General features: G+C 45.9%; 1 protein-coding gene across 4 annotated transcripts in view; it reads left to right on the forward strand.

The window, feature by feature from the left end:
* cacna2d1a (calcium channel, voltage-dependent, alpha 2/delta subunit 1a) overlaps positions 1–20512 on the forward strand; it is a 42872-nt gene extending 22360 nt beyond the window's left edge. For 2 of the 4 annotated variants that reach the window (XM_047022674.1, XM_047022676.1), the window contains 17 exons: positions 498–506; positions 3685–3745; positions 3848–3945; positions 6226–6310; positions 7226–7288; positions 7545–7660; positions 7806–7877; positions 8080–8147; positions 8391–8429; positions 8563–8634; positions 10050–10202; positions 11549–11601; positions 12042–12097; positions 12712–12841; positions 14066–14178; positions 15765–15847; positions 17345–20512. In XM_047022674.1, the coding sequence (XP_046878630.1) occupies positions 498–506; positions 3685–3745; positions 3848–3945; positions 6226–6310; positions 7226–7288; positions 7545–7660; positions 7806–7877; positions 8080–8147; positions 8391–8429; positions 8563–8634; positions 10050–10202; positions 11549–11601; positions 12042–12097; positions 12712–12841; positions 14066–14178; positions 15765–15847; positions 17345–17467 (1394 nt within the window). In that variant the 3' untranslated portion in view covers positions 17468–20512. The remainder of the gene's footprint in view (positions 1–497; positions 507–3684; positions 3746–3847; positions 3946–6225; positions 6311–7225; positions 7289–7544; positions 7661–7805; positions 7878–8079; positions 8148–8390; positions 8430–8562; positions 8635–10049; positions 10203–11548; positions 11602–12041; positions 12098–12711; positions 12842–14065; positions 14179–15764; positions 15848–17344) is intronic. The other 2 variants (XM_047022675.1, XM_047022677.1) reach the window with 1 other exon arrangement.
* Positions 20513–25731: the final 5219 nt, after the last annotated feature.

Here is a 25731-nt window from a genome sequence, read left to right on the forward strand (position 1 = left end):
CATAAATACATTTAACAACAAAGCAGGTATTTAAACCTGGTCAGAATTATTTTTCAATCATGACCACCAAAGAGGTCAGCTAAGCCTATTATATCATAAAGTAGAAAGCTATTTTGAGAATATCAAAGCTGATCTGGTCAGAATATCAACTGCCCCATCAACATTCTTTGAATACATTACTCACAATTTATAACTACATCAGTTTATCACCAATGCTGTATTCAGCAAATGCTTATGCTAAAATGCTAATCCACGAGCACATTGTAAAGATTCACTTTTCAGCCCTTATTTTCACTATTTTCATTTCAGTGCAAAAAAGCTTTTTGATGGATTTGCAATATTTCTATTCCGAACTCGTTCTGTGAATAAAATATTGCTGACCTTTGAACCCTGTAGTTTACCCTGTCTCTTTTATTTTCCTTTTCCCTTCTTCCTCTTCTCCCTCGGGATGAATCTCTCAAATTCTCTCTTCTGCCTGGATTGTTTTTCCACTCCAGGGAAAGATGGCAAGTATTCCCCCCCCCCTTTTGTCTCTCTCCTTCTGTTTAATGTTCTTGTTCGTCCTTCCCCAGCATGCTCAGGGCAGCTTTTTCCACCAACTGTGTCCCGCTCACGTTCTCTCATAATTTGAGTCGCTAGCTCAGTTAGTTCTGTTCTTAAGCAAATCAGTGACATCATGTTTTGAATTGTAAAAGTCAAAGAATACGTAATCTTGAAATTTAAGCATCACCGAATTATTTGGTTTTGAAATGAGCAACCTGAATTTCTGAAGTATTATTTTTTTTGATAAAAAAAAAACTATTGAAATCAATAAATAGTTCATTTTAAAGAGGTAAATTCAAAACCAACAAAATTCAATGGTGTTTAGATTTTAAAATAAAGTATTCAATGCCTTTTTAAAAACTTGTCACTGATTTGCTTCCATATGTTCTTCTGTTTGGCATTGGGACAGCCTTGACAGTGGCTGCCCAAGAGACGGTCCACTGAAGGGTCACTTTGTACCATATTCTCTCTTCTATTCAAATCCTTACACCCCAATCAGCTACACAACACTTACCATGTTACCTAAACATTACTTGAGAGCCAAGCCTCTTTGGTGAAAGAGTGGAGGGGAGGGTGACGGGTCATATTATGGAATGAGATTCTGAGGATTCCCTCCCCTACCTTCAATACCCTGATGAGGAGATAGAAGACACCAAAAGGTTTTTAAGGAATCTGTCAAGATCGTAGTCTGTAGGCTATCTATACACAGGGACCTGCTGCTTTAAGACTTGTCTATGTCACGTTGTCACTGTCGATACTCAGAGGCAAGGCCAGGAGCTTTGTTCGTTAATTGTCAACTGTTGTGGTTCATGCTTTACAACTGAAAATATACAGTCATGCTAGCTCCGGACTAGGGATGCTCATTTAGAAGAAAAAAAAAGTTTGACGCTTGTGAACGACCGTTAACCGACAAGATTCTCAATTTGGAATTGATGAGTCTCTGTGACCCATTAAAAAACACCAATACAACAAAAACAAAACAAATATCTGATAAGGGGTTTATTAATTAGGCTAAATAGTAGCATAGCTAAGCCATAGTAGCAGCATAAATGACAACAGTAGCCTAGTACAAAAAGATGAACAAAACGAAAACACATTGTATCCAAGAGCGCTGGCTGTGCCTACATGATTGGCAGCTTTAATAACATAGAAGTAGGCCCATGGACATAGACTAGGCCTACAATTTTGTTGTACAAGGTTGCCAAAGTAGCAGAAAAGCGCCAGATTTGTTGCTAGTCTCCAAAAAATGTGAAAAAAGGGTTCAAACGGTAGTTGGCTATTGCTCGTTAAACATTCCTATTGTCGGTTAATGGTTACGCAGTTATTTATGAGCATCAACTACTCCGGACCAACCAGTACGTGTCATTTACATGTTTATGTGCGCATGTGCTGTGTGTGCTTGAGTGTGCATTAGCATCACCTACGTACAGTGCCCTCCAAAAGTATTGGAACAGTGAGGCCAATTCCTTTATTTTTGCTGTAGACTGAAAACATTTGGGCTTGACATCAAACGATGAATGTGAAACCAGAGATCAACGTTTCAGCTTTTATTTCCAGGTATTTACATCAGGATCTGATGCACAAATTAGAAAATATCACCTTTTTGTTCGAACCCACCCATTTGTCACGTGAGCAAAAGTATTGGAACATATGACTGACAGGTGTGTTTTGTTGCCCAGGTGTGTCCTATTACATACATTATTCAATCAATAAATACCACTGAATGTCTACACTCAGGTTCAGATTGGGTAAGATAGGTTTTGTCTATGCAGACTGTATTCAGAGGTGAAAACAACATGAAAACCGGAGCGCTGTCTTTGGGTGAAAAACAAGCAATTGTGAGTCTTAGAGAAGATGGAAAATCAATCAGAGCCATTGCAGAAACATTGGCCATAGCCAGTACAACCATTTGGAATGTCCTGAAGAAGAAGAAAACTACTGGTGTACTAAGTAACAGACGTCGAACAGGTAGATCAAGGAAAACATCAGCAGTTGATGACAGAAACATTGTGAGAGCTGTAAAGAAAGACCCTAAAACAACTGTTAGTGAGATCAGCAACAACCTCCAGATGGCAGGAGTGAAGGTATCACTATCTACTGTTCGCAGAAGACTTCATGAACAAAAGTACAAGGGCTACACCAGAAGATGCAAACCACTCATTAGCAAGAAGAATAGGAAGGCCAGGCTGGAATTTGCCAAAAAGTACAGAGATGAACCTCAAAAATTCTGGGACAAAGTTTTATGGACTGATGAGACAAAGATTAACTTTTACCAAAGTGATGGAAAGGCTAAAGTTTGGAGAAAGAAAGGAACTGCTCATGATCCCAAACACACAAGCTCATCTGTGAAACACGGTGGAGGTAATGTCATGGCTTGGGCTTGCATGGCTTCTTCTAGGACGGGCTCATTAATCTTCATTGAGGATGTAACACATGATGGCAGCAGCAAAATGAAGTCGGAAGTCTACAGAAACATTTTGTCTGCCAATTTAAGGAAAGATGCAACCAAACTGATTGGCAGAGCCTTCATCATGCAGCAAGATAACGACCCAAAACACACTGCCAAAACAACAAAGGAGTTCATCAGGGGCAAGAAATGGAAGGTATTAGACTGGCCAAGTCAATCTCCAGACTTAAACCCTATAGAGCATGCATTTTACCTGCTTAAGAGGAGACTGAAGGGAGGAACCCCACAAAACAAACAACAACTGAAAGAGGCTGCAGTGAAAGCCTGGGAAAGCATCAAAAAGGAAGAATGCAAAAGTTTGGTGACGTCAATGGGTCACAGACTTGCTGCAGTTATTGAAAGCAAAGGATTTGCAACTAAATATTAAGTCTTATTCACTTAAATATGTTTTAAGTATATCTGTTCCAATACTTTTGCTCACATGACAAATGGGTGGATTCAAACAAAATGTGATATTTTCTTAGTTGTGCATCAGATCCTGATGTAAATACCTGGAAATAAAAGCTGAAACGTTGATCTCTGGTCTCACGTTCATTATTTGATGTCAAGCCCAAATGTTTTCAGTCTACAGCAAAAATAAAGGAATTCGCCTCACTGTTCCAATACTTTTGGAGGGCACTGTATGTGAGCGTGTGCGAGATTTCAAAGACTCATGTCTCTTTGTGTTTCACCAGTCTCTGAAAGCCTACAGGAAGACAAGTTTGACGATTACGGATACACGCTCATCGCTCCGAGGTAAGGCCTTATTCCCGCCATCTTTCCGGGGTGGAAAGTAAATCCGTATGACACATGGACACATTACAACACGTGATGATATGTCACATGCTCTCTTCACAGAGAGTACTGCAAAGACCTGAAGCCCTCGAAAAATAACTCTCAGTTTTTGATGGATTTCAACGAGTACATCGACAGGAAGACGCCTAACAACCCTCAGTGTATGTACCCCCCCCTCCCAGCCCCATGCCTAACAACCCTCAGTATGTACCCCCCCTCCCAGCCCCATGCCTAACAACCCTCAGTATGTACCCCCCCTCCCAGCCCCATGCCTAACAACCCTCAGTATGTACCCCCCCTCCCAGCCCCATGCCTAACAACCCTCAGTATGTACCCCCCCTCCCAGCACCCCTCGATGTAGCTGTCCAGCACCAAGGACAGAGATACAAGCAGGACAAATTCCCTGATCTCTCCAGTCCCTGGATGAACAGACAGTGTCGTTACCTCAAGAAGTGTGTGTTTTAATACTGCCAGATTAACCCTTATCATGTTTACATTAAGAGGCCCAGCGTAACCCGGTCAGACCTGAAACTCAAAGGCAGTCTATTACACACTGATATTCATCCCTGTACAAAGCATGGTCTCTGTCTAAAAAGTGTTCAAGTTGGTGGAAAATACAAAACAGTCACCCGTCCAGGTTTGACATGCCAGAGATTTCTTTATGAAGAAAGGAACGACAAAGTAACAGCCTTTTTCAGGTTTCTGTTGAAGGATTAGTGGAATAGAGCCAGTTGAACCTGTTCCCTTGGGTACATGACCAGAAACAGCAGTGTAGGGTTCTCCTTTGTAGAGCCCCTCGCTTGTGTTCCCCATTTGATCATTCCTCTAAAAGTTTGACCATCACACGCTTGAGTGCACACGTGTTAAACGTGTTGGCTTGGCTGACACGCAGACACACACACGCAATGGAACACACACACACTCAGGGGTACACATGGACACACACTCAGGTGCAGACACACACACACACAAACTTAGCACAGCTCAGGAGGGAACACACACACAGGCCTACACACCCACACACACACTCCACGAGGATAACCCCCCCACACACTCTACCTTGTCTGCTCTGGTTTGTCCAATTACTCTGTGTTTGTGAGAAAGAGCAGGTCTCGTCAAGCGCAGCGCGCGAGCGGAGCCGTAAAACTCAACTCAGGTCTGCCGAGACTCGATGGAGCAGCTCAAACATCTGACCAACGCGTTAGCATCTCAGACGCTCTACCAAACACAAACTGACATTAATCGCTTGTACTTTTTTCTCCCGCTTGGAAGTCTAAACGCCTCCAAAATGGTAGAAGTGGCTTTCCCAGACCCCAGTGTTTAGTTTGATGTTTAGGTCTTGGAAAATTCACTTCAAACATTCGAAATTGGAGAGACTCCTTCTCATAACAAATCCACTTCTGAATCGTGTCCGTGCCCCGGATTAGCACTCCTAGCTAGCAGGTCTACTCTGCAGGACTCGGTATACAACACATATGGGAAACTGCCCGAGCGAGGCTAGTTACATGCTTTACTTGTTTAAGCCACTGCAGTGGCGGTGGAGTACATTAAAGATTCCTGGGCTGCCTTCAATAAGAGTCCCCTAATGAAAACCACTGGAGCGGGAGGGGTGTGTGTGAGGGGGGGGGGTTGTGTGTGTGGGAGGGGTGGAGGGGGGGTAAAGTGTTAGACCAGCTGTTTTCTCTGAAGTGTGTGTGGTGTGTCGTAAAGAGGAGGGAGGGGCTTAGCTGAGTTTTAACATTAATGGACTGTAGCAGGACATGAAGGGGTTTGAAGTGACGGTGGAAAACACATCGGCAGCGTCGCGTTCTGCAGTCGTGTCGAACGTCTCAGAGCATTATTTGGAACATTCCTCATCTCCATCCTTTTATTAACTAGTTCCACTTAACGACTTTCCTTCATATTGTGGCTGCTCTGATTCGCCCATTCAGAGAGAAGGGACTGTGATTAGACTGATAATCGTGACCCTGTCGACCTGACAGTTAGAGCAGTAAATGATGTTTGGATGAATGTCCTTCCCTGGAATCAAGGAATCTGTTTTAAACGGTCTCTTCCTCCTCTGCTGGGAGATGTCTGTTTTGTCTCTCTTTTCACTTGCCTCCCCAACGTCCTCTCCCTCCCTCCCTCCCTCCCTCTATCTCTTTCTCTACCCATCCTCTTCTCTCTCCCTGTCTCTCTTCTCACTAGCCTCCCCAACGTCTGTGTCTAGCAGTCTGCTACACTCAACCAGCCCTGCGTCTGAAAGACACAAAACTCAATTCTGTGATGAAAAGATGAGGATGACTCACTTTGATAGATATTGTCTCATGGCCCAATTACGATCTCAGTTCTGTGGTCTGAACAACATCTGGAAAAACATTAACTGCACTGGGGGGGAGTTTGAACACTTTTTAATGTATTCTTCCTGCTGTTCGTTAAATCATGGATTCTACTTCTTCTAGGCAACGTAGAGCTGGTGAACAGGCTTTTGCTGGACGCTGGGATCACCTCCGACCTCATCAAACGCTGGAAAGAGGAGGAACTGCCGTGAGTCTACAGCGCCGCTGTCGTTTTACATCCACAGAGAGCCTCTCTCTGCTTCCTCTAGTCTCTCTGCTTCCTGTGGTCTCTCTGCTTCCTGTAGTCTCTCTGCTTCCTGTAGTCTCTGCTTCCTGTAATCTCTCTGCTTCCTGTAGTCTCTGCTTCCTGTAATCTCTTTGCTTCCTGTAGTCTCTGCTTCTTGTAGTCTCTGCTTCCTGTAATCTCTCTGCTTCCTGTAGTCTCTGCTTCCTGTAGTCTCTGCTTCCTGTAATCTCTCTGCTTCCTGTAGTCTCTGCTTCCTGTAGTCTCTCTGCTTCCTGTAGTCTCTCTGCTTCCTGTAGTCTCTGCTTCCTGTAATCTCTCTGCTTCCTGTAGTCTCTGCTTCCTGTAATCTCTTTGCTTCCTGTAGTCTCTGCTTCCTGTAGTCTCTGCTTCCTGTAATCTCTCTGCTTCCTGTAGTCTCTGCTTCCTGTAGTCTCTGCTTCCTGTAATCTCTCTGCTTCCTGTAGTCTCTCTGCTTCCTGTAATCTCTTTGCTTCCTGTAGTCTCTGCTTCCTGTAGTCTCTCTGCTTCCTGTAGTCTCTGCTTCCTGTAGTCTCTGCTTCCTGTAGTCTCTCTGCTTCCTGCTCTTCTGAAATGCCCAGTCAAACCCGATTAGCAGAAAGTGTTCACCGGTTGTGAACTTACTCATGCTTAAAACATATACATCTGTACAACTGCCAGTGCAGTCAGAAAATGAGTGAGGCGGTCTGTATAAGGTGGTCCCCAAGGCATGTAAGGCCACCAGACACACCTTATACAGAGTCTGTATCACAGTGAGGAGCTGGCAGGAGGCTCCTGGATAGGGGTGTGTATACCGTGTCTAAGGGGGTCTTTGTCAGGGTGTGTATACCGTGTCTAAGGGGGTCTTTGTCATTGCAGACACGGTGTCCTGGCCCGGTTTGTCGCCACAGATGGAGGGATCACACGAGTGTTTCCTAAAAGGTTTACCTCCGCCTCCTTCCCTCCTCCTCCTTCTCCTCCTCCTCCTCCTTCTCCTCCTTCCTCCTGCCTTCAAAAGGCTGGATCTTTCTTGTCTTGGTTAAAAAAGCTTTCCCACATCATGCCAGGAATGAAAACACAAAGTCCAAAACCTTACACCTAGTAGACATCACAATTACACCCTTTTATCTGAACACAGCATGCGGTGTGTGTGTGTTACAGTGTCATACAGCTGAGTGTGTGTGTGTGTGTGTTACAGTGCCGGTCAGTACTGGAGTGAGGATGCCGAAACGTATGAATCAAGCTTCTACAAGAGGAGTCTAGACAACGATTTATACATATTCACACCAACGCCCTACCCCAGAAATGACAACAGTGAGTTATTGGAAGGAGGCGTGTCTTGTGCTGTGTGAGTGTGTGTGAGTGAATGTTGGGTGTGTGTTGTGTGTGTATTGTGTTGTGTGTGTGTGTGTGTTGTGTGCATGTCATAACTCTGTCTTGTGTGTTTCCACATCCCCAGTGAGTGAAGACTCTGTGTTAGTAAGCAAAGTTGTGGACCTGCCCATTGATGGAGTAACTCTCAAACCAGCAGGTAACAGCACACACACATTCGACACCCTCACACACACACACACACACACACACACCCTCACACACTCGCACACACGCCATATCAAGATGAGTAAATCTCCAGATCTCGATATTACAATTGTTTTAAGATATGAAAGCTTACACCTGCATATCTCCAAACAAACTCTAACAGTAGGCTCTGGCCTTGTCCTCCATGTTTGTAGTTATTGGTGTGAAGTTAGATATCAACGCTTGGATGGCCAGCTTCATCAACGCTACTTTGAGCATGAATGTGAGTACAAGGACCAGGATGTGCAGTGTGCTCTCCTCTGGGTCTAGTACAAGGACCAGGATGTGCAGTGTGCTCTCCTCTGGGTCTAGTACAAGGACCAGGATGTGCAGTGTGCTCTCCTCTGGGTCTAGTACAAGGACCAGGATGTGCAGTGTGCTCTCCTCTGGGTCTAGTACAAGGACCAGGATGTGCAGTGTGCTCTCCTCTGGGTCTCTGGGTAAATCTCTATTGTGTCTTCTGCAGTGCAGGGACGAGTACTGCGGCTGTCTCAGAAATGATGCGGTGAGTGAGTCAGGGAACAACATCACAGACCCACTAGGAATGCTGTGTTTTCTGTCGTACCATTGTGGGCTGGGACTATGCTGTCAGGTGGAGCGTCCTTCATGGTGATGGATGGTGTTGTGTTTCTCTGCAGCATTTGGACTGTGTCATTCTGGATGATGGAGGCTTCCTGGTCATGGCAAACAGAGACGAGTACATTGAAGAGGTGGGGGAGCGGACCCACAACTCTGTCACAACTCCTCCACTCCTCCCCTCCTCCACCTCCCCTCCTCCCCCTCCCCCACCTCCACTTCCCCTCCTCCCCCTCCCCCACCTCCCCCCCTCCCCTCCTCCACTGCCCCCACCTCCCCCCCTCCTCCACCTCCCCCCCTCCACCTCCCCTCCTCCACCTCCCCCCCTCCCCTCCTCCACTGCCCCCACCTCCCCTCCACCTCCCCTCCTCCACCTCCCCTCCCCTCCTCCACCCCTCCCCCACCCCCACCCCCACCTCCCCAGCTCCACCTCCACTTTTTGTAGTATGTAGTACATCCTCAGCTCACCTCATCTGCAACCTCGCTCCACCTTCCCAAACTACCTCATTCAGATCCCTCTCAAACCCTAGTTGACCCTAATCCTTTTTCACCTCCTCCCTCAGTCTACCTCCCCTCTCCGCCTCCCTTCCTCCACCTCTCCTCCTCCCCTCGCCCCCAGTCTACCTCTCCTTTCCCCCTCTCCTTCCTCTCCTCCCCCCCCCCCCCCAGTCTACCTCCACTCCTCTTCCCCCCTCTTTACCCCGGGGTAAAGGTTTTCCATGCTGGCCCGGCGCGGGTCTCTAATCAGGCCGGGGTGTGCGCCGGATAAATCAGTCCCCCTCTGAAGTTTGGCAGGAACACTAAAAGCGAGGGATCGTGCTCTTTGTTTGGAGAAGGCCGCTCTACCCTAAATCATATTTCCTACTGGAGGGAAGGAGTTCCCTCTGCTCCTGGGGGCTTACTGCTGGCCAGTAGGGCTGTGACTGTTAATTCATTATTTGTGTTATTGCAGAGGGAGGGGAAAGAGGGGAGAATCTTTATAGTCGTGGAGATTTATACTTCCTTTTGGACTGCTAAAAAGGATGGACTTCGATTGAGAGGGGGAGGGGAGGGATTTGGGGTTATTGGCTGTGACCCTGACAAAGAGAAAGAGATTCTTATTAGAGATTAGATTAAATTAGAGTTTCTTAGACAAACACACACACACACACACACATAAACAAACATGCACTTCTGTCTCAGCTCAGATATGTCTAGTTTAGACGCCTTCTTCATTGTTAATTTACGGCTAACTTTTGTGACGTCTTAACCAGATTAAACTGGATTCCATTGCTAGCCTATCAACTTGGCTGATTTACTGTGTGTGCGTATGTGTGCGTGATATTTCACAAAGATTAAAGAGTTTGATTTATATCTCCTCAATAAAAAGCAAAATCCTCAGGGTATTACAGAAACGTGTTTTTAAGAGGTCGTAGTTCATAGTAATGACATTTTTCTGAATGGGCCTTTATCTTCCAAATCACTTGTGCTAAGACCTTCAGTAATGTGTTATTCTGTAGTGGTTGTATGGGAACTTACAGGTGTGTGTGTTTGTGTGTGGGTCCTCCAGATCGGTCAGTTTTTCGGGGTGATTGACCCCATCCTGATGACTGACCTGGTCAACGTGTCTCTGTTCACCCTCAACAAGACGTACGACTACCAGTCAGTATGCGACCCTGAGAGGGAGAGCAAGGCTGACGCTGGCCTGCGCTCCGTCTACGTGGTGAGTTACACTGACCAGATATCACACACACTCACACACACACTTGCCAGATATCACACACACACACACACACGCACTAGCCAGATATCACACACACACACACACACTAGCCAGATTTCACACACACTCACACACACACACACACACACACACACACACACACACACACACACACACACACACACACACACACAAACACTAGCCAGATATCACACACACACACACTCACACACACACACACACACCCACTCTCCAGAGAGCCATAAATACAGATGTTCCGACAAGGGGCCACGGGGCTATGGGGAAGGAGGTAGATGGGAGATCAAGTCACTGAATTGGATTAGCCAGACCAGCCAATGGACACACCTCTAATGATAGATGATGGGGTGCTGGAGGGAGGGAGTCATAGAGCACGTTGCCCCAAACACACAAGCTTCCTGTTTGGCTTCAGTGGACGTTATTTCCAGACCGCTCCATCCACTCAGTTTTATAGATGATGGGGATTACCTGAGACCTTATACATGATGGGGATTACCTGACGAGACTTTATACATTATGGGGATTACCTGAGACTTTATAAATGATGGGGATTACTTGACGAGTCCTTATACATAATGGGGATTACCTGAGACCTTATAAATGATGGGGATTACCTGAGGCTTTATACATGATGGGGATTACCTGACAAGACCTTTATAACGGCACATTTAACTATAAACAGACACATTTCTCAGTGCTAATTTTGTCATTCTCTTCATCTGATATGTCAGTCACTAATCTGAGGGAACTGATTGATCAAAGTCGCAAACGAAGATGACCAATAGGGATCAAAGACTTCTCCGCTTTCAAGTACCTACCAAACACGGGTTACTAAACACTCTGGATGACTAAACCCCCATCCCAAGCTGCCAAACCCGTCTGTACACTGCCCTGAGTCACATGACCAGCCAGTACACTGACCTGAGTCATATAATCATCCTAATCAGAACCGTACGACCCGTCTTTAACTCAAGCCAGATCCTGCCCTGCTTGTTGTTCTTTTTGGCCTTTTTTCCTTTTCGTCTTTGTTTGTAGATTTGTGCTAGCATCTGTTGTGGTGCACCCTGTGCTAATTTTCTTCGGGGGGGGAGAGGGGGTGAGGTCTGGCTCTGCATTCTGCTAACTTGGCACCTCCTTGTGTCCAGTTGGATGCCAACACAATCAGGATGTTTGGAGTTCAACATTTAGGCCTTCTGGATCGTACTGTTCTGAAACAGCAGTCATGGTCACGGGGGGTTTAGGTTTCTGTCTTGGTCTATGCTCGGGGTACCTTCAAGTGTTTAATGATCTGTTTTTGTCCCTCTCAGCCCACCATAGTGGACATTTTGAACGTTGGTTGGTGGGCTTCCGCGGCTGCTTGGTGAGTACTCCCTGAAACTGATCTCAGCCCAGCTCTAGCCACACGGAGAGACAGGTTGAGGCCATCTGCACATCCCTCAAACTGCTCCCAGGACATCTGTAAACTCACAACCCTCACGATTTATCTCTGTTTACGATCTCTCCCCATGTCCTGCTTCTCTTCAGCTTTAATTTACAGTGACGTTACGTCCAATAAATGGACACCCGGGTCTTTTGATATGTCGACTGTAAGGGTTAACGTAATACTTCTTCAAGCCAGGCTTTTTAATTATGAAGTTTTGCGGTCCATTTCGAAACACAATAACCTTACCATATGAAATCTGCGAAGACAGATTTTCTTTTGATGTCGTGTTGTCAGTTTTCTTGCAGCGAGGCGTGATTTGTTGGGTGTTGTGTCAGACGAGGGTCCCTGTCATCTTCACTGGCTTGTCTGGTTCCCAGGTCGATCCTGCAGCAGATGCTGGTCAGCTTCACCTTCCCCAGGTTCCTAGAAGCAGGTATGTTTAGAAGCTCCTCACTACTATTCTCCTGTCCTTCATGGCCCACAGTTAGTCTGGTTAAGACAGTCTGTGTTGAGAACAATCTGTTTGGTCAAGTGGAATCAAGTCCCTTAAACCTTCTCGTAGAAGCACCCATTTTTGTCAAGTAGGGAAACTGTACTCATCTGTAAAGCTTCAAAATAAGACAACTTGACAGCATGTACATATTGTATGTATTTACTTCTTAACTGTTAGTATCCATGACGTAATAAGTTCCTTTACTTTTAATGAAACACGATGTGACAGTTTTTCCAATAAGACGTTATAAAAACATTGTGGACTTTCTTTGGAAACATGATTAGATCTTACAAGGTATTGAATATGTGGTTTCTCAAGACATGATGTTCTTCACGTGTACATGGTTAGGTATTAATCAGGCATTTCCTGTTTTCCCCAAACAACCCATGAGTAACATGCAGATGGATGTCTGTGTTTTAGCCACCAAAGGAAAACCTTTTTGTCTGTGTGTTGTAGAGTCGCGTGTGTGTGTGTGTGTGTGAACAGACATATAGCAGAGAGTACTTTACCTTGCTGGATCCTTGACAGTCTTGGCGTGTGTGTTCTGTCCACAGCTGACGCTGAAGAGGATCTGTCAGACATCCTGATGAAGCAGAGCTGCATCACCATGCAGACTCAGTTCTTCTTCGACAACAGAGACGAGAGGTCTTTCAAAGGAACCCTGGACTGTGACAACTGTTCCAGGTGGGACTCACACACATCACACACACACACCACACACACACAGCCACAACACACACAGCCACAACACACACACCTCACACACCACACACACACAGCCACACCACACACACCACACACACCACACACACACACAGCCACACACACCACGCACACACAGCCACAACACACACAGCCACAACACACACACACCACCATAACGATGCCACTCTACCGTAATACGGTCTGTTAAGACCTAATACTCATAATCCCTTGTGATGTCATGGGCACCCCGGGGCCACGCCCCACTGAACACAGGCCACGCCCCACTGAACAGAGGCCACGCCCCACTGAACACCAAACCCCCAGTTTCACTCTCGGCCTTCAGGGATTCCCCCTGAGGTAACACACAGCCCTGACTGGGGTTTCCAAACACACTAGGCAGCGCCTGGAAGCGTCCCATTTCAGAGAGCTGTCCCCCTCCCACGTGCATCTTCCCTCCCTGCTCCTTCAGATCCACGTGTGGACCCTCGCTCTCCCGCCCGCCCCCCCCAGACACTGTCCGGCCCAGCCCAGGAGCCCAGTGAAGGGGGGGTCCAGCAGGGCCCTGTGTGGGTCAGCAGGGCCCTGTGTGGGTCAGCAGGGCCCTGTGTGGGTCCAGCAGGGCCCTGTGTGGGTCAGCAGGGCCCTGTGTGGGTCAGCAGGGCCCTGTGTGGGTCCAGCAGGTCCTAGATCAGATCTGCTGGTGCCATCAGCTGGGCCCTGCAGAGTCCAGCCCCCAGGGCACGGCTCTAACACCCCTAGGGCACGGCTCTAACACCCTGCGTGCCTTGAAGGTGAGGTGGAGAGGCTAGCGAGACCACCGTCCGGACGGGCCCGCCTGTTTGCTGTTTTAAGGCCCCCTAGTGCTCTCTAATGGAGTGCCTGTTTTAAGGCCCCCTCATGCACCCTAATGGAGTGCCTGTTTTAAGGTCCCCCCGTGCTGTTTAATGGAGTACCTGTTTTAAGGGCCCCTCGTGCAGGCTAATGGAGTGCCTGCAACGGTGTTCCTGTGCATTAGCCCCGCTCATGTTGGCCTTTAATGGGCTCCGTAAAAAAAATAACTGTGTCAGTTTTTATGAGCCCTGTGCAGAACCTTGTGTGTTTCTCATCCCCTCTGACTCCTCAGGATGTAGCTCTCATCCCCTCTGACTCCTCAGGATGTAGTTCTCATCCCCTCCAGCTCTCATCCCCTCTGTGTCTCCTCAGGATCTACCACGCAGAGAAGCTGTGGAAGACCAACCTGGTGTTCATCGTGTCTGACGCCAGACACACCTGCACGTCCTGCGACCCCAAGCCCCTCATCCAGGCCGAGCAGCCGTGTATCCTTCCAACAAGCCCTCCTTCCCCCCTCCACGTCCTCATCCTCCTTCCCCCCTCCACGTCCTCATCTTCCCCTCCTTCCCCCCTCCTCATCCTCATCCTCCCCTCCTTCCCCCCTCCACGCCCTCATCCTCCTTCCCCCCTCCACGTCCTCATCCTCCTTCCCCCCTCCACGTCCTCATCCTCCTTCCCCCCTCCACGTCCTCATCCTCCTTCCCCCCTCCACGTCCTCATCCTTCTGCTCCCCTCCACGTCCTCATCCTCCTTCCCCCCTCCACGTCCTCATCCTCCTTCCCCCCTCCACGTCCTCATCCTCCTTCCCCCCTCCACGTCCTCATCCTTCTGCTCCCCTCGACATCCTCATCTTCCCCTCCTTCCCCCCTCCACGTCCTCATCCTCCCCTCCTTCCCCCCTCCACATCCTCATCCTCCCCTCCTTCCCCCCTCCACGTCCTCATCCTCCCCTCCTTCCCCCCTCCACGTCCTCATCCTCCCCTCCTTCCCACGTCCTCATCCTTCTGCTCCCCTCGACATCCTCATCTTCCCCTCCTTCCCCCCTCCACGTCCTCATCCTCCTTCCCCCCTCCACATCCTCATCCTCCTTCCCCCCTCCAGGTCCTCATCCTCCTGCTCCTCACCACATCCTCATCCTCCTGTTCCCCTCCAGAAGCAGGGCTGTGTGGGATCCAGACGAAGCCTCTGCCTGTCTGGGAGGCAGATGGTGACAAACTGAATTTGCTCTGAAACGGTTGACAACAAAACCAATCATCGCGCTCCGTCACAAGTCTGGGGCCAATTATCAGTTAGCTAATGGACACACGCATTGATTAGAAATTGTGACCGAAATGGGAGCCTGTTTGATTTGGGCAAGAAGAAGCAATGTTTCCTTCAAGTTCTTTTTGACAGTCAGTCCCATTTGGTCCTCCCTGAGTGGAGTGTGTGTTTTTGGTTTGGTGGTGATATAACTTGGTTATTTTGGAAGAGGAGATGTTATTCGTCCCCCAGCCCAGTTGTTTTTTGCCGTTTCAGTCTCTCAAGATCGTTGATTCTACGTAAACTTGTTTACCCTCTGACGCGGTTTGTCCGCCATTTCTGCAGACGTTTTTGCGTGGCAACACCGCTGTCTGTCTCACCTGACAACTAGATGATGTCCAGTCAGACTCCACACCTGACCTGTGGTTAAACACGGTCAGACTCCACACCTGACCTGTGGTTAAACACGGTCAGACTCCACACCTGACCTGGTTAAACACAGTCAGACTCCACACCTGACCTGTGGTTAAACACGGTGAGACTTGGGTTAGGTTCAGCACGGTAGTTTAGGTCTGTGACCCTGTCTGACCTCTGCGAGGGTGGACAATCTGGAAGGCTGCAGATGTCATATATTTTTATATCTTACCGTAACTCTGTTCAGTTTTTGCCTAGTGCCCGGTGGTGACAAAACCATGCAAATGTTTATATTTCTAACTACAATTTGAAGCTCATTAGAGGCATTTTGTTAGGTCAGTTATATTTAGTTCTCTTACGGTCTAGGAGTTTGTCTCCCAAGCAGAACCAGTTTGTGTTTCCTGAATGGATGATCGTAGCTAAGGGTCCTGACCCCTGTAAACTTGCCAAGAATCCACGGTACAGGAAAGGTCCCAATGATTGTTTTGAAAACAACGAAAATGTAAGTCACCGTCGTCAGTGATTGGGCTCTGTGTTTTATTAATGGCTGTAACCCAACCATACACACGAGCACACTCCTCACCAAGCCGCTGAATTGTGTAAAACATACTAATTTATTTTGCATGTGCTTGTCTTTCTGTGCGTAACTGCTAATGGCTGCCTCTCCTATACTCTCTGTAGTGAAAATATCGTCTGCACCGAGATTTCCCACATAAAAACAAACTTTCAATTCCATGTGCTATCGTAAAGTCAACAAACATTGGAAAAACCATCAAAAACCTTGTGTAGGAAATCCGTGCCTGAATGCAGTTTGTTTCAGGACTGATCCTTCGTTCCAATCACAGACCTTTTAGTTTGTGTCAAACTGTAATATTCCTTTAATGATGCTTATGCTCAATGTCTTGCTATCACACACATACATACACATGGACAAAACATGCACACGCACTCCTGTTATGTGGGTGCTTCTGTCCCTATCTCACTAAATCTGTTTTCTCTCCTGTCTGGCTCTGCACATTTAACTGCTAACTGTGAAATGTTAGCTGCATGACTTTCTCTCTTTCTGTTTCCTTTCCTGCTCTTTGATTGGCTGTTGATGGTTAGGATGAGTCGATGTGTCGGAGGAGCGCAGGCTCTTCATTGGGCTCCTCTCTGCTCATGTTACTGCTGCCACTGTTCATGTGCTGTCTCGGGTCAGTCCCATCATTCTCTCTCTCCCTTACTCTCTCTCCCTCTCTCTCTCCCTCTCTTTCTCTCTCTCTTTCTCTCTCTCTCTTTCTCTCTGTCTTTCTCTCTGTCCTTCTGTCTTATTCTTTTTCCCTGTCCCATTCCCTCCCTTCCTCCCGTTCTCTCGTCCATTCCCTCTCTTTCTCTCTCTCTCTCTCTCTCTCTCTCTCTCTCTCTCTCTCTCTCTCTCTCTCTCTCCAACCCTGTACTTTTATTCTCTCCCTCTCTCACGCTCTTGGTTTTTTTGCTTGATATACAGTCCTTCTCACCTCCTGGGATCTCTCCTTCTTACCTCCTGGGATCTCTCCCATCCCTCTCTCAAACTCTCTTCCCTTCTCTCTGTCACAACTACTCTACCTCTCCTCCACCTCTCTGTCATCTACCTTGATCTTTGTGTGCTTTTCTCTACTGACATCTGCTTACTAATATAACAGCTAGCTAACGCAACCCTCTGCCTTCTCGTTAGCTGAAAACAATTCAAATACCAGTTTACATATTTCATTTAACTTCAATTTATTCTGAATGTATTTTTGTAAACATAACGTCTTTGTAAACAGTGACTATCCATTATTATTTTTATCGACAGTTTACTACTAGTACCATTAACTTATCAGCACTAAGCGTCTGTACAGTGTTGTAGATGTGTTGCGTGCTGAATGAACTAGAAGGAGTGACTCAGTGTCAGGAAGGGTTCAACCCTCTAGTGATCATCTGTGACTGATCAGTCTTCCTCCCTCTCCATTTCCCGCTCCCCTGGTGGTCATGGTAACAGGAGGATGACTTTGACTGCGGCGGTGCCTCCAGCCTGAGGCCGCCGCTATGGTTACTGGTGGCGTTCCAGCTGGCCTTGTACCGGCTTCTGATTGGCTCTGGTTACCACGCCGTCTCCTCGTGACCTTTGAACCGTCTGGCCCCTCTCCTCCTCCTCCCCCTTTCCTTCTCCTCCCCATCCTCCCTGTCCTCGCCAACCAGCATGAAACGCCACCTCTGCTTCCTCTAGGAACGCCAAGCTCAGACCAGCGACGGACACACGACACGCACCTCGACCGTCCCCTTTCCATGGTTTCATTCTTTTCAGGGATTTTCATCCCATTTCACCCGGAGCCTGACTGAAGGGAGGCAGAAGCTCTGAGGAAACGGTTTGAGAGGAGAACTCACAACCCCTGACCCCCCCCCCCCCCCCCCCCCCCCCCCATACTCTTCTCACCCCCCCAACCCCCTCCTTGAAATTAGGAACATTTCAAACTGGGTAAAGGTAATTATTGAGTGGTGCCCTTCAACCTTTGACCATGGTTGGCTTGATGCGGGACACGGGTTGGAGCCTTATAGTGCCAGGAGGAAGTGGGTGGACTGTCTTATAGTGCCAGGAGGAAGTGGGTGGACTGTCTTTGGGCGGGGGGAGGGGAAGATTTGGTGTTTGCGATGAATTGTTCGCTCTTCCGAACTAGAATTCTGTCACTTTTATTCAGCACTTTCTGAAACAGTGCTGCCGACGTATCATTGTTGTTGAAAAGTTTGCTATTTATTTTGATGCGTTTTGCTGTGGCTGGTTAGTCAGTATTTTTCTTTGTCTGATGTTGCAATAAGGGACATTGTAATGTCAGTCTCTCTTGACCTATTCATGGAATTATTGTTGCATTTTGGGGGGGGATTGCAAAGGCATTACGCTATTAAACCGTTCTGTGTTAAGAGTAGCATTTCCCAGCACCTCTCTGTGTTAAATAACACACCTAAGGTCCAACAATATGCAGCACTTTCACAAAGTTGTCATCTTGTAAAGTATGGGGTGCTTGTGACAGTGTGGTTACAATAGAACCCATGACCTACCACAGAATGACCCTACTGTGTGTGGGTCACCCATTAACCTCACTGTTTAAGGTTGACCGTGGATCCATCAAAGCCAGATCTCTCCCAGGTGTCCTGTCTCCAACTTGTCCTCTATTTGCCAACAACACACATCAACCAATCAGGATCAACCTGTCAGGCCTATTGGATCTTTGAATAAAACTGTTGCCGTGGGGATTCTGAGAACCTTTCGATTTGATTTAGCTGTGTGGCTACTGACTTGAAGAAAGCTTGATGTGTTTCTAATTTATTTTTACTTAAATAATATATTTTCTTTTTTTTTTTTTAAGGACAAAGACAATAGCTGCATGCTACTGTTATGTTGGATTTATTGTGATTATCTGAAATAATCATTCACTGAATATTGATATAGTGTGTGTTGCTACTGTGTCGGTCTTTATATACCGTAGGTCTGATATATATATATATACACTATCTTCAAATAAATCATAAAATCCCTGTAAAAATAATACAAGAGATTGAACTATTTAAAGTTATACTACTCCCACTTGTTTACCCACCATCAGAAATACCTCTAAACCTGAGTTTCCACGGCAACGTCTCCTAGACTGTCCTCATTGCACTGTGAAGCAGTTGACGCCTAATAACATGCAGTTAATGGACGCAGTCCGGATATTAACGAGGATCACCCATTCTAAACCTGCATTTCATTTCTTAGACTCAGACTTCGATCTGTTTGTTTTTGTTGTGCCTTGCTGTGTGCCAGTTTAGACACACTAACTTAACTGTCATATATACTAGAGAAAATATCACACATTGGTCAAAATGTGATCCCTTTAGTTTTGGTATTATATTGCCAGATCAACATTAGATTCCTATCAATCTTTCTGTGCAGGGAAATAGGTTTTTCAACGGTCATCAGTTAATATTTCCTAAATCATTCCTCATGAACTGCCAAACATATTAGAAAAAACTTAGACACAACAGAAATGTGCCTCAAAACATACAGGACCAAATCTGTGCTCTTCAAATCTGCCTCCTTTCCCTGTGATCTCACAGTGGAGTCTACTAAATCAATATCAGATGGTGGTTCTTTATCAAAACATTGTAGGAACTTATCAAAAAATCTTGTTGTCATGCCAAACAAGCCATCATCTTTAAACAGTTTCCTGCCTAAATCGATTGTATATATTTTATGTTCTTGGATAGAAATTGAGGTAGACAATATAATTGTGAAATGATGATACGGTATGCTGTGGTTTTGATTATTTATTTGTTGTTTCAGATGACAAAACGTTAATCTAAAGTCGAAATTGTTCTGCGTAACAAATGGACGTTTTTGGAGTCCATTCTGTGCTTGGCATGTAACTCCAATCTGTGAGTATTACTGCAGGAAGGAAAGTGATCCGGAGAAGAATCGACGATCACTGTTCCTGATAATTCAGTAACCGCTTATTTCAGTAATGCCTCGTTGAATTGCTGTTAAAACGGATGACTGCCAGAACACAGGGACTTCATCAGAACCCAATTTAGAGACACTCACGCATCATTTCCCGTGAACACAGGCGCATGGGCCTGTTAACCGCAGTTGCTTCGGCATGGAGTTGAAAACCACATCATGACGTTGTGTGGTCAGTGCTGTTATTGGGATATTATTTTCCTCTCTCTTTGCTTCTCATGAACACTTTTAAGTTAAATCACGAATTGCAAAAGGATTCTTCTTGAGTCAAATAGAATCAAACTCAAGCCCCCCACCCCCATATCCCCCCCCCCCCCATCTCTCATCTCCTCAGAATAACTGTTGATTTTTGTTTTATCGTAAACACCATTTTACTGTTTATACGGTGTGGCTGCAACACCAACACTGAGGTACTGCCGTCATGTAAACTACTACACACGTGGTCTGAGATGCCGCAAAAGGTTCTTTTCAAACTCGTCAAAAATAAATAATGTGGTGACACTAACATACTGGTATTTAAAATCCTCAATATCTACTAACATTCAAGAATATTAAGTGCCATAGGACTTTGTCTGATATATGGAAACCTGTTTTGACGTTCTTCTGACTGAAAAATGTTTTCTAGATGTTTTCCCTGTGCTGCATGACAGTGGCCAGCAATGAAAAAAAAAGAAACTTTGGTGTGAAATGTTGGAAAGTGGAACAACATGGATGTCAGGTGTTTGTTATGATCAGCTATTACTGCCTTTCTCTTGGGGAGACAGCATTTGGTCCCGCCCCCATCTGAGTGAACTCCTGAGCGAGAATTTGATTGGATGTTTTGGCTTTCAATTGCATTAAGCACTTGTCTGGTTAATCTGTGTGACACATTTAGTGAATTTGGTGGGGCACTTTTCTGCTGTTATTGGAAGAAAACAAGAAGACACTACATGCCCATGTGTGACTAGTAGTCGGATTAAAGTCCTCCATACCAGACTGTAACGTCCATGAAACAGAATTTAGAAAATAAATGAAGACTGGTGGGTTTATGCTCGAACAGTTGCCAGATACTCACGTGCCGCTCAAAGTGCTAAAATCAGATGCTGTCACTTCAGGAATATTATATTAGCGATGTGATTGGAAGAGTATTTGATGCTGTTGGTGCTCTCTGTGGGGACTGTGTGGGATATGCTTTTTTTTATGGACTCTTTGAGATTTCTCATCGTGTCGTAAGTAAAGTGTCCCATAACTTGCCACTTCCTGGCAGACTGCTGGGCGGACCGGTGTGTCAATAGGTTGTTCGACTTCATGCAGCGTTGGCGGCGCCGACAGCCGGCCGCAGCCGGCTGCCTTGAATGCCATTGGCTGCTTCAAATCAGTCGGGCTGCAGGCGGTTACAGACGACACCGGCGCTGCATGAAGTCAAACGCACCCGATGGCTGTTTATCAATCCACGTTTTTCTCCGTTTTTGTGTTCATGCGAACTCGTTTGACGTCATCTTTCATTGCCCAAGTGGTTCCAATCCAAAGAACACAAGTCACCATGAATGCCAAAAATACCCAGAAATGTTCTTGATCCGCCCCTTTCATAGAGGATGCATCGGATGGTTACTTGGCCAACGCATATGATTTCCCAGAAGTCAATAGGTGCGTTTGACTTCATGCATCTCCGGCGTCGCCTGAAGCCGCCTGCAGCCTGGCTGACTTTAAGCAGCCAATGGCATTCTCAGTTTCAAGGCAGCAGACTGCAGCCGGCTGTTGGCTCGGCCGGCGCAGTATGAAGTCGAACGCACCTATTGCAAGATGTCATGAGAGTGGACAAACGTAATAACTTTAAGTTTTTACTATTCCTATTTCGGCTAAACGGTACGTGAAAATCAGCATCTGAATAAAAATGTGACGAAAAGTGGGCAGTGTAGTCGCTGAAAATGTGTTTATTTTATTGATAATTTGGCTAATTTGTAAATTTCCTCTGACTTTTCGATAACCAAGCTAGCGAGTCCAGGGTATTGCGCAATAGCCAAGAAAACCCGAATATCAATTAATTCTCCGTTCTTGCAGTTTTGATAAACTGTTACTAGCAAGGACGCTTTGCAAGAACGTTCTACTCAAGAACGCAAGTACGTTCTTAACGTTTTTCGGATTGATAAACAGCTTATCTCGCTTCGTCAGTGTGATGGCCGGCCATTGGTGGAGCCATCCATCAATCTTCTTTTGCCAGCCATTTATTGGTCAGGCTGTTGATGGGCCCCTCTGCCCATCTGCGTCGATTGTGCTTTAACATGTTACACTTGTGAAACTCGATTCACCTGAATCAGTCGTGTAAAAATGTGTACAATGTTATTATTCTGAACAGAAAGAACAGAGTAATGTTTATAATCCTGGAAAATGTGTTTATTCATGTGCAAATACAGAATATTCAGAATAAACCTTTATGATTATTATCTGTTGCGTGGTCTCCTTTTGCAGTTCTGCCTAATGTCCTTGTGAATGTCGTAATTTTCCTGACCTAAAATGGACTGCGTTTAGGTAAATCTGCAATCTGTTCTCACACATTCTCCTCTAAACGTGTGTTAAAATGTAGGGGCAGTTACAATGTTTCACTGCAACGCTATCTCAGCTTCCCCGTGTGGAAAAACATCAGCCATCCGTGATGAGAGTTGAAGCCAGGCCAAAGTAAACATTCAGGAAGGAAAAGGAAGAGTAACCGTATCTCTGCGCAGTTGTTATGACACTGAATTTACCAGCGGGATTAGACATGAAAGACCCTGAAAAGCTTCCGTTTTAGCATGTAGGCCTACAGTAAATCTGATACACTTCTGTAAGTTAATGAAATGTTAGAGCCACTTTCTCGGTAGCAACTGTGGTTTGCCTCAGAATAAAACACGGAGCCACCTGTGAGAGACTTTTAGTGACCTCTCCTCACTGCCCCCCAAAGACAAACCACGCTCGTTTTGTTATTTATTACCAACGTTAAAATCGTCCGTTACAATGTAAAGTATACTGCGAGCCTGTGAAGAAACACTTAAATCGTTTGGGTGCTTAGGGGCATTTTAAATATGACCAATTACAACGCCTTTACTATTTATGTTTAATAAAAATGGTCTTTACTGTTGGTAGCACAGCTGGGGTAACGACTAGGCAGAGAGCAATAATATGAAATTACATATTTTACAGACTTGGTGCAGGAAATTGGCCATAACAATAATAACCAAAGCAGTATTAAACCATTCAGAGCCCTCACTATCTCTTTATAAAAACTTGCAATAACATATAACCTATACTGATAAACCATAAAGATTGTAGCATATGTTATGGGGGATATGAAGGTCAAAATCCATGTCCTGAGCTCTTGGTCGCGAGCTGAGCCCAGTCATTTCACATAACTGGCTCTGGACCAGACAGCTACTGCCTGTTTGACCTGCTGACCTTTCGGCATATCCATTCCCCTGACCTTATCATGCTACAGTACGCACTGTATAGTATGTTCCCAACCACACACTGATTCTGAATCGGCGTTAGCCTTCTGTGCTAAAACATCTTGTCATTAAAAATGTTACTGTCCTTCAACAGACCCTCAAGGACATGTGTTCGTTGGGATATAACGTCATGTCTTCCTCGAATTAAGCATTCGGACTCCCCGAAGCGTTGATCCGATCCTGACAAGGACGAGTTGTGATGTGAACACGACGTCGGAGCCAGTGCCAACAGACTCATGGTTTTTGCGTCTGGTTACAAGATGGTCCCAGTCAGTTTACGTTACGAGGTCAGACTTGTTTTCTTTTTGATCGTTAACTGAGCTCCAGCTTGCAGCCTCGTGTCAAAGATCCGTATCTGACAGGAGTTTGAAACCCCAGTTGAAGGATAATATAATGTAAATAGAATCATAGGTGGATACAAAACCACCTTTCACAGTTTGATGACTTAACTCGAATGCACCGCGCAAACGAGGGTCCATTAACGGACTTCACCTGAAAAGGAATGTAACTTTATCCCACCTTGTCATAACATCGTTATACAGGACGCTTGAATAGCTTGAACAAATACCCTGCTTTTCTTTTCCCTCTCGAAGGAATTAATGAATTCATTAAGCAGGGATGAACTCATTGTGGGTGATATGGATGTTGATGATGGATGGTGACAACCGTTATTATACACAGAGATACACAGAACAAAGTTAGAACGGGAAGGCACATGTTTGTTGAGAGGATAAATCTGGAAAGAAAACAACTGTGGGATGATTTGTAAAAACCAACATTCTTGACCTCAACCAACAACAGAAAGACAGGATCAGACCACCAAGGCTTTGATGAGGTTGTGGTTATCCCCAATTGCAATAACTTGACTCCTAAATGTAATTTTCAAGAGATTAACATTGTTACTATCCCCTATTGATGTGACTAGCCCCCATTGAAGTCCCATTGTACTTCTACAGGACTGTGGTGAATCTGTGAAGATCCCTCCCCCATTTTTTAGGTCTTGGCTACAGATTTACATTTCAAAGACCTCAAGCTCATTTATTGAGGCCCATCGTATCAACTGCCAGTACCGTGCTTCAAAACCATGTGAGATTTGGAGGGAGTTGGTGGCTTAAACAAGCTGAAACCAGGAAGTGCATTTCAGACTCTTCTTTACGATTGGTCTGTTTTCACGGTCCCTTGCTAATTAAACTGTCCGCTGCTCCCAAGGGGCTCATGGTCCCTGTGTGGAGCGTTTCCAGTTATCATTTCAGATTAGATACCGTAAATGGACCACAATCAGAGGCCGTAAATAACCAGGATCCTGGTATCGCTGGCCTCCCTATCAGATGTAGGCCCAGTCCAGCAGTCTCTGTGGTTTGCAGTTTGACCTGATGCAGCACAGACAAGGCGCATGTCTGACTGCTGGTCTTCTGCTAGCTAGCTGATTACGGAGGGTAGCTCTCCCCCTCTTTCCCTGATTTGTTCCATGACGTTCTGGAACTTACCGTCAGTGACAGTGTCAACAAAATCTGAGCTGGGATTTTAATGACCGTTAAAGCATGGCACGTTAAAAAAAAGAAAAGAAAAAAAAAACGTTCAAAATACAACTTATCTACAATGTTGTCTGCCATTGATAGGCCGTTCCATGTAACATTCTGCTCAACAGAAAGACCCACCTGGAAAAGGTGAAGGCTTAAACTACAGCATGTTTATGGTGGAGCGTTCAGCAGGGGCCATAAACCTCCCGTTGCGTCTTTTTTCTCCTCCAAATGTGGCTTTTATTTCAGCGCCCCATCCACCTGCACAACACCCCGAATCTCCACTCGCCTGGCAGCAGGTCTGGGAGTAGAAAAGTCGAAAAAACGAAGTTAGTGACTCATCTGCTGGTCATTTGAACATGCACTTTGGTGTAATCGCTGCAGTCTGGTAGCACTCCTTTTTGATCTCCCTTTCATGTCTGTCCGTCTTGAAAGCCAGTCGTAGGCCCTGGTTATATCTGGAAAACAGAAATGCCGTGGGCAGATGTGGACGTGTTACACCTCATTGACTGGTACTCGCACGTCAACTCTCCTCCCTGGCATTACACACAAAGGCCCTGAGGGAGAGGGACAGAGAGAGGGAGAGGAGAGAGACAGAGAGAGAGACAGAGAGAGGGAGGGAGGGACAGAGAGAGAGAGAGAGACAGAGAGAGGGAGTCTGAGAGCTCCACTACTTAATGGAATGTGACCACTATAAAGAACATCGAACCACATACTTCCCAAAAATTACAAACATATACAAGGAATTTGAAAATTTTACAAATAGAGAGAGACTGTTTTTTTTATTTAGAGAAAAACCTAACTGCTGTATTTTAGCAGCAAAGTATGTATCAGCCTGTCATGGCCTTTGGGACAGCCACAATGAGAACAATGTATTATATATCAAACATAACTTTTTTTTTTCAATTTTACTGTA

Source organism: Hypomesus transpacificus, chromosome 7 (genome assembly GCF_021917145.1).
Source record: "Hypomesus transpacificus isolate Combined female chromosome 7, fHypTra1, whole genome shotgun sequence".
Lineage (NCBI taxonomy): Eukaryota > Metazoa > Chordata > Actinopteri > Osmeriformes > Osmeridae > Hypomesus > Hypomesus transpacificus.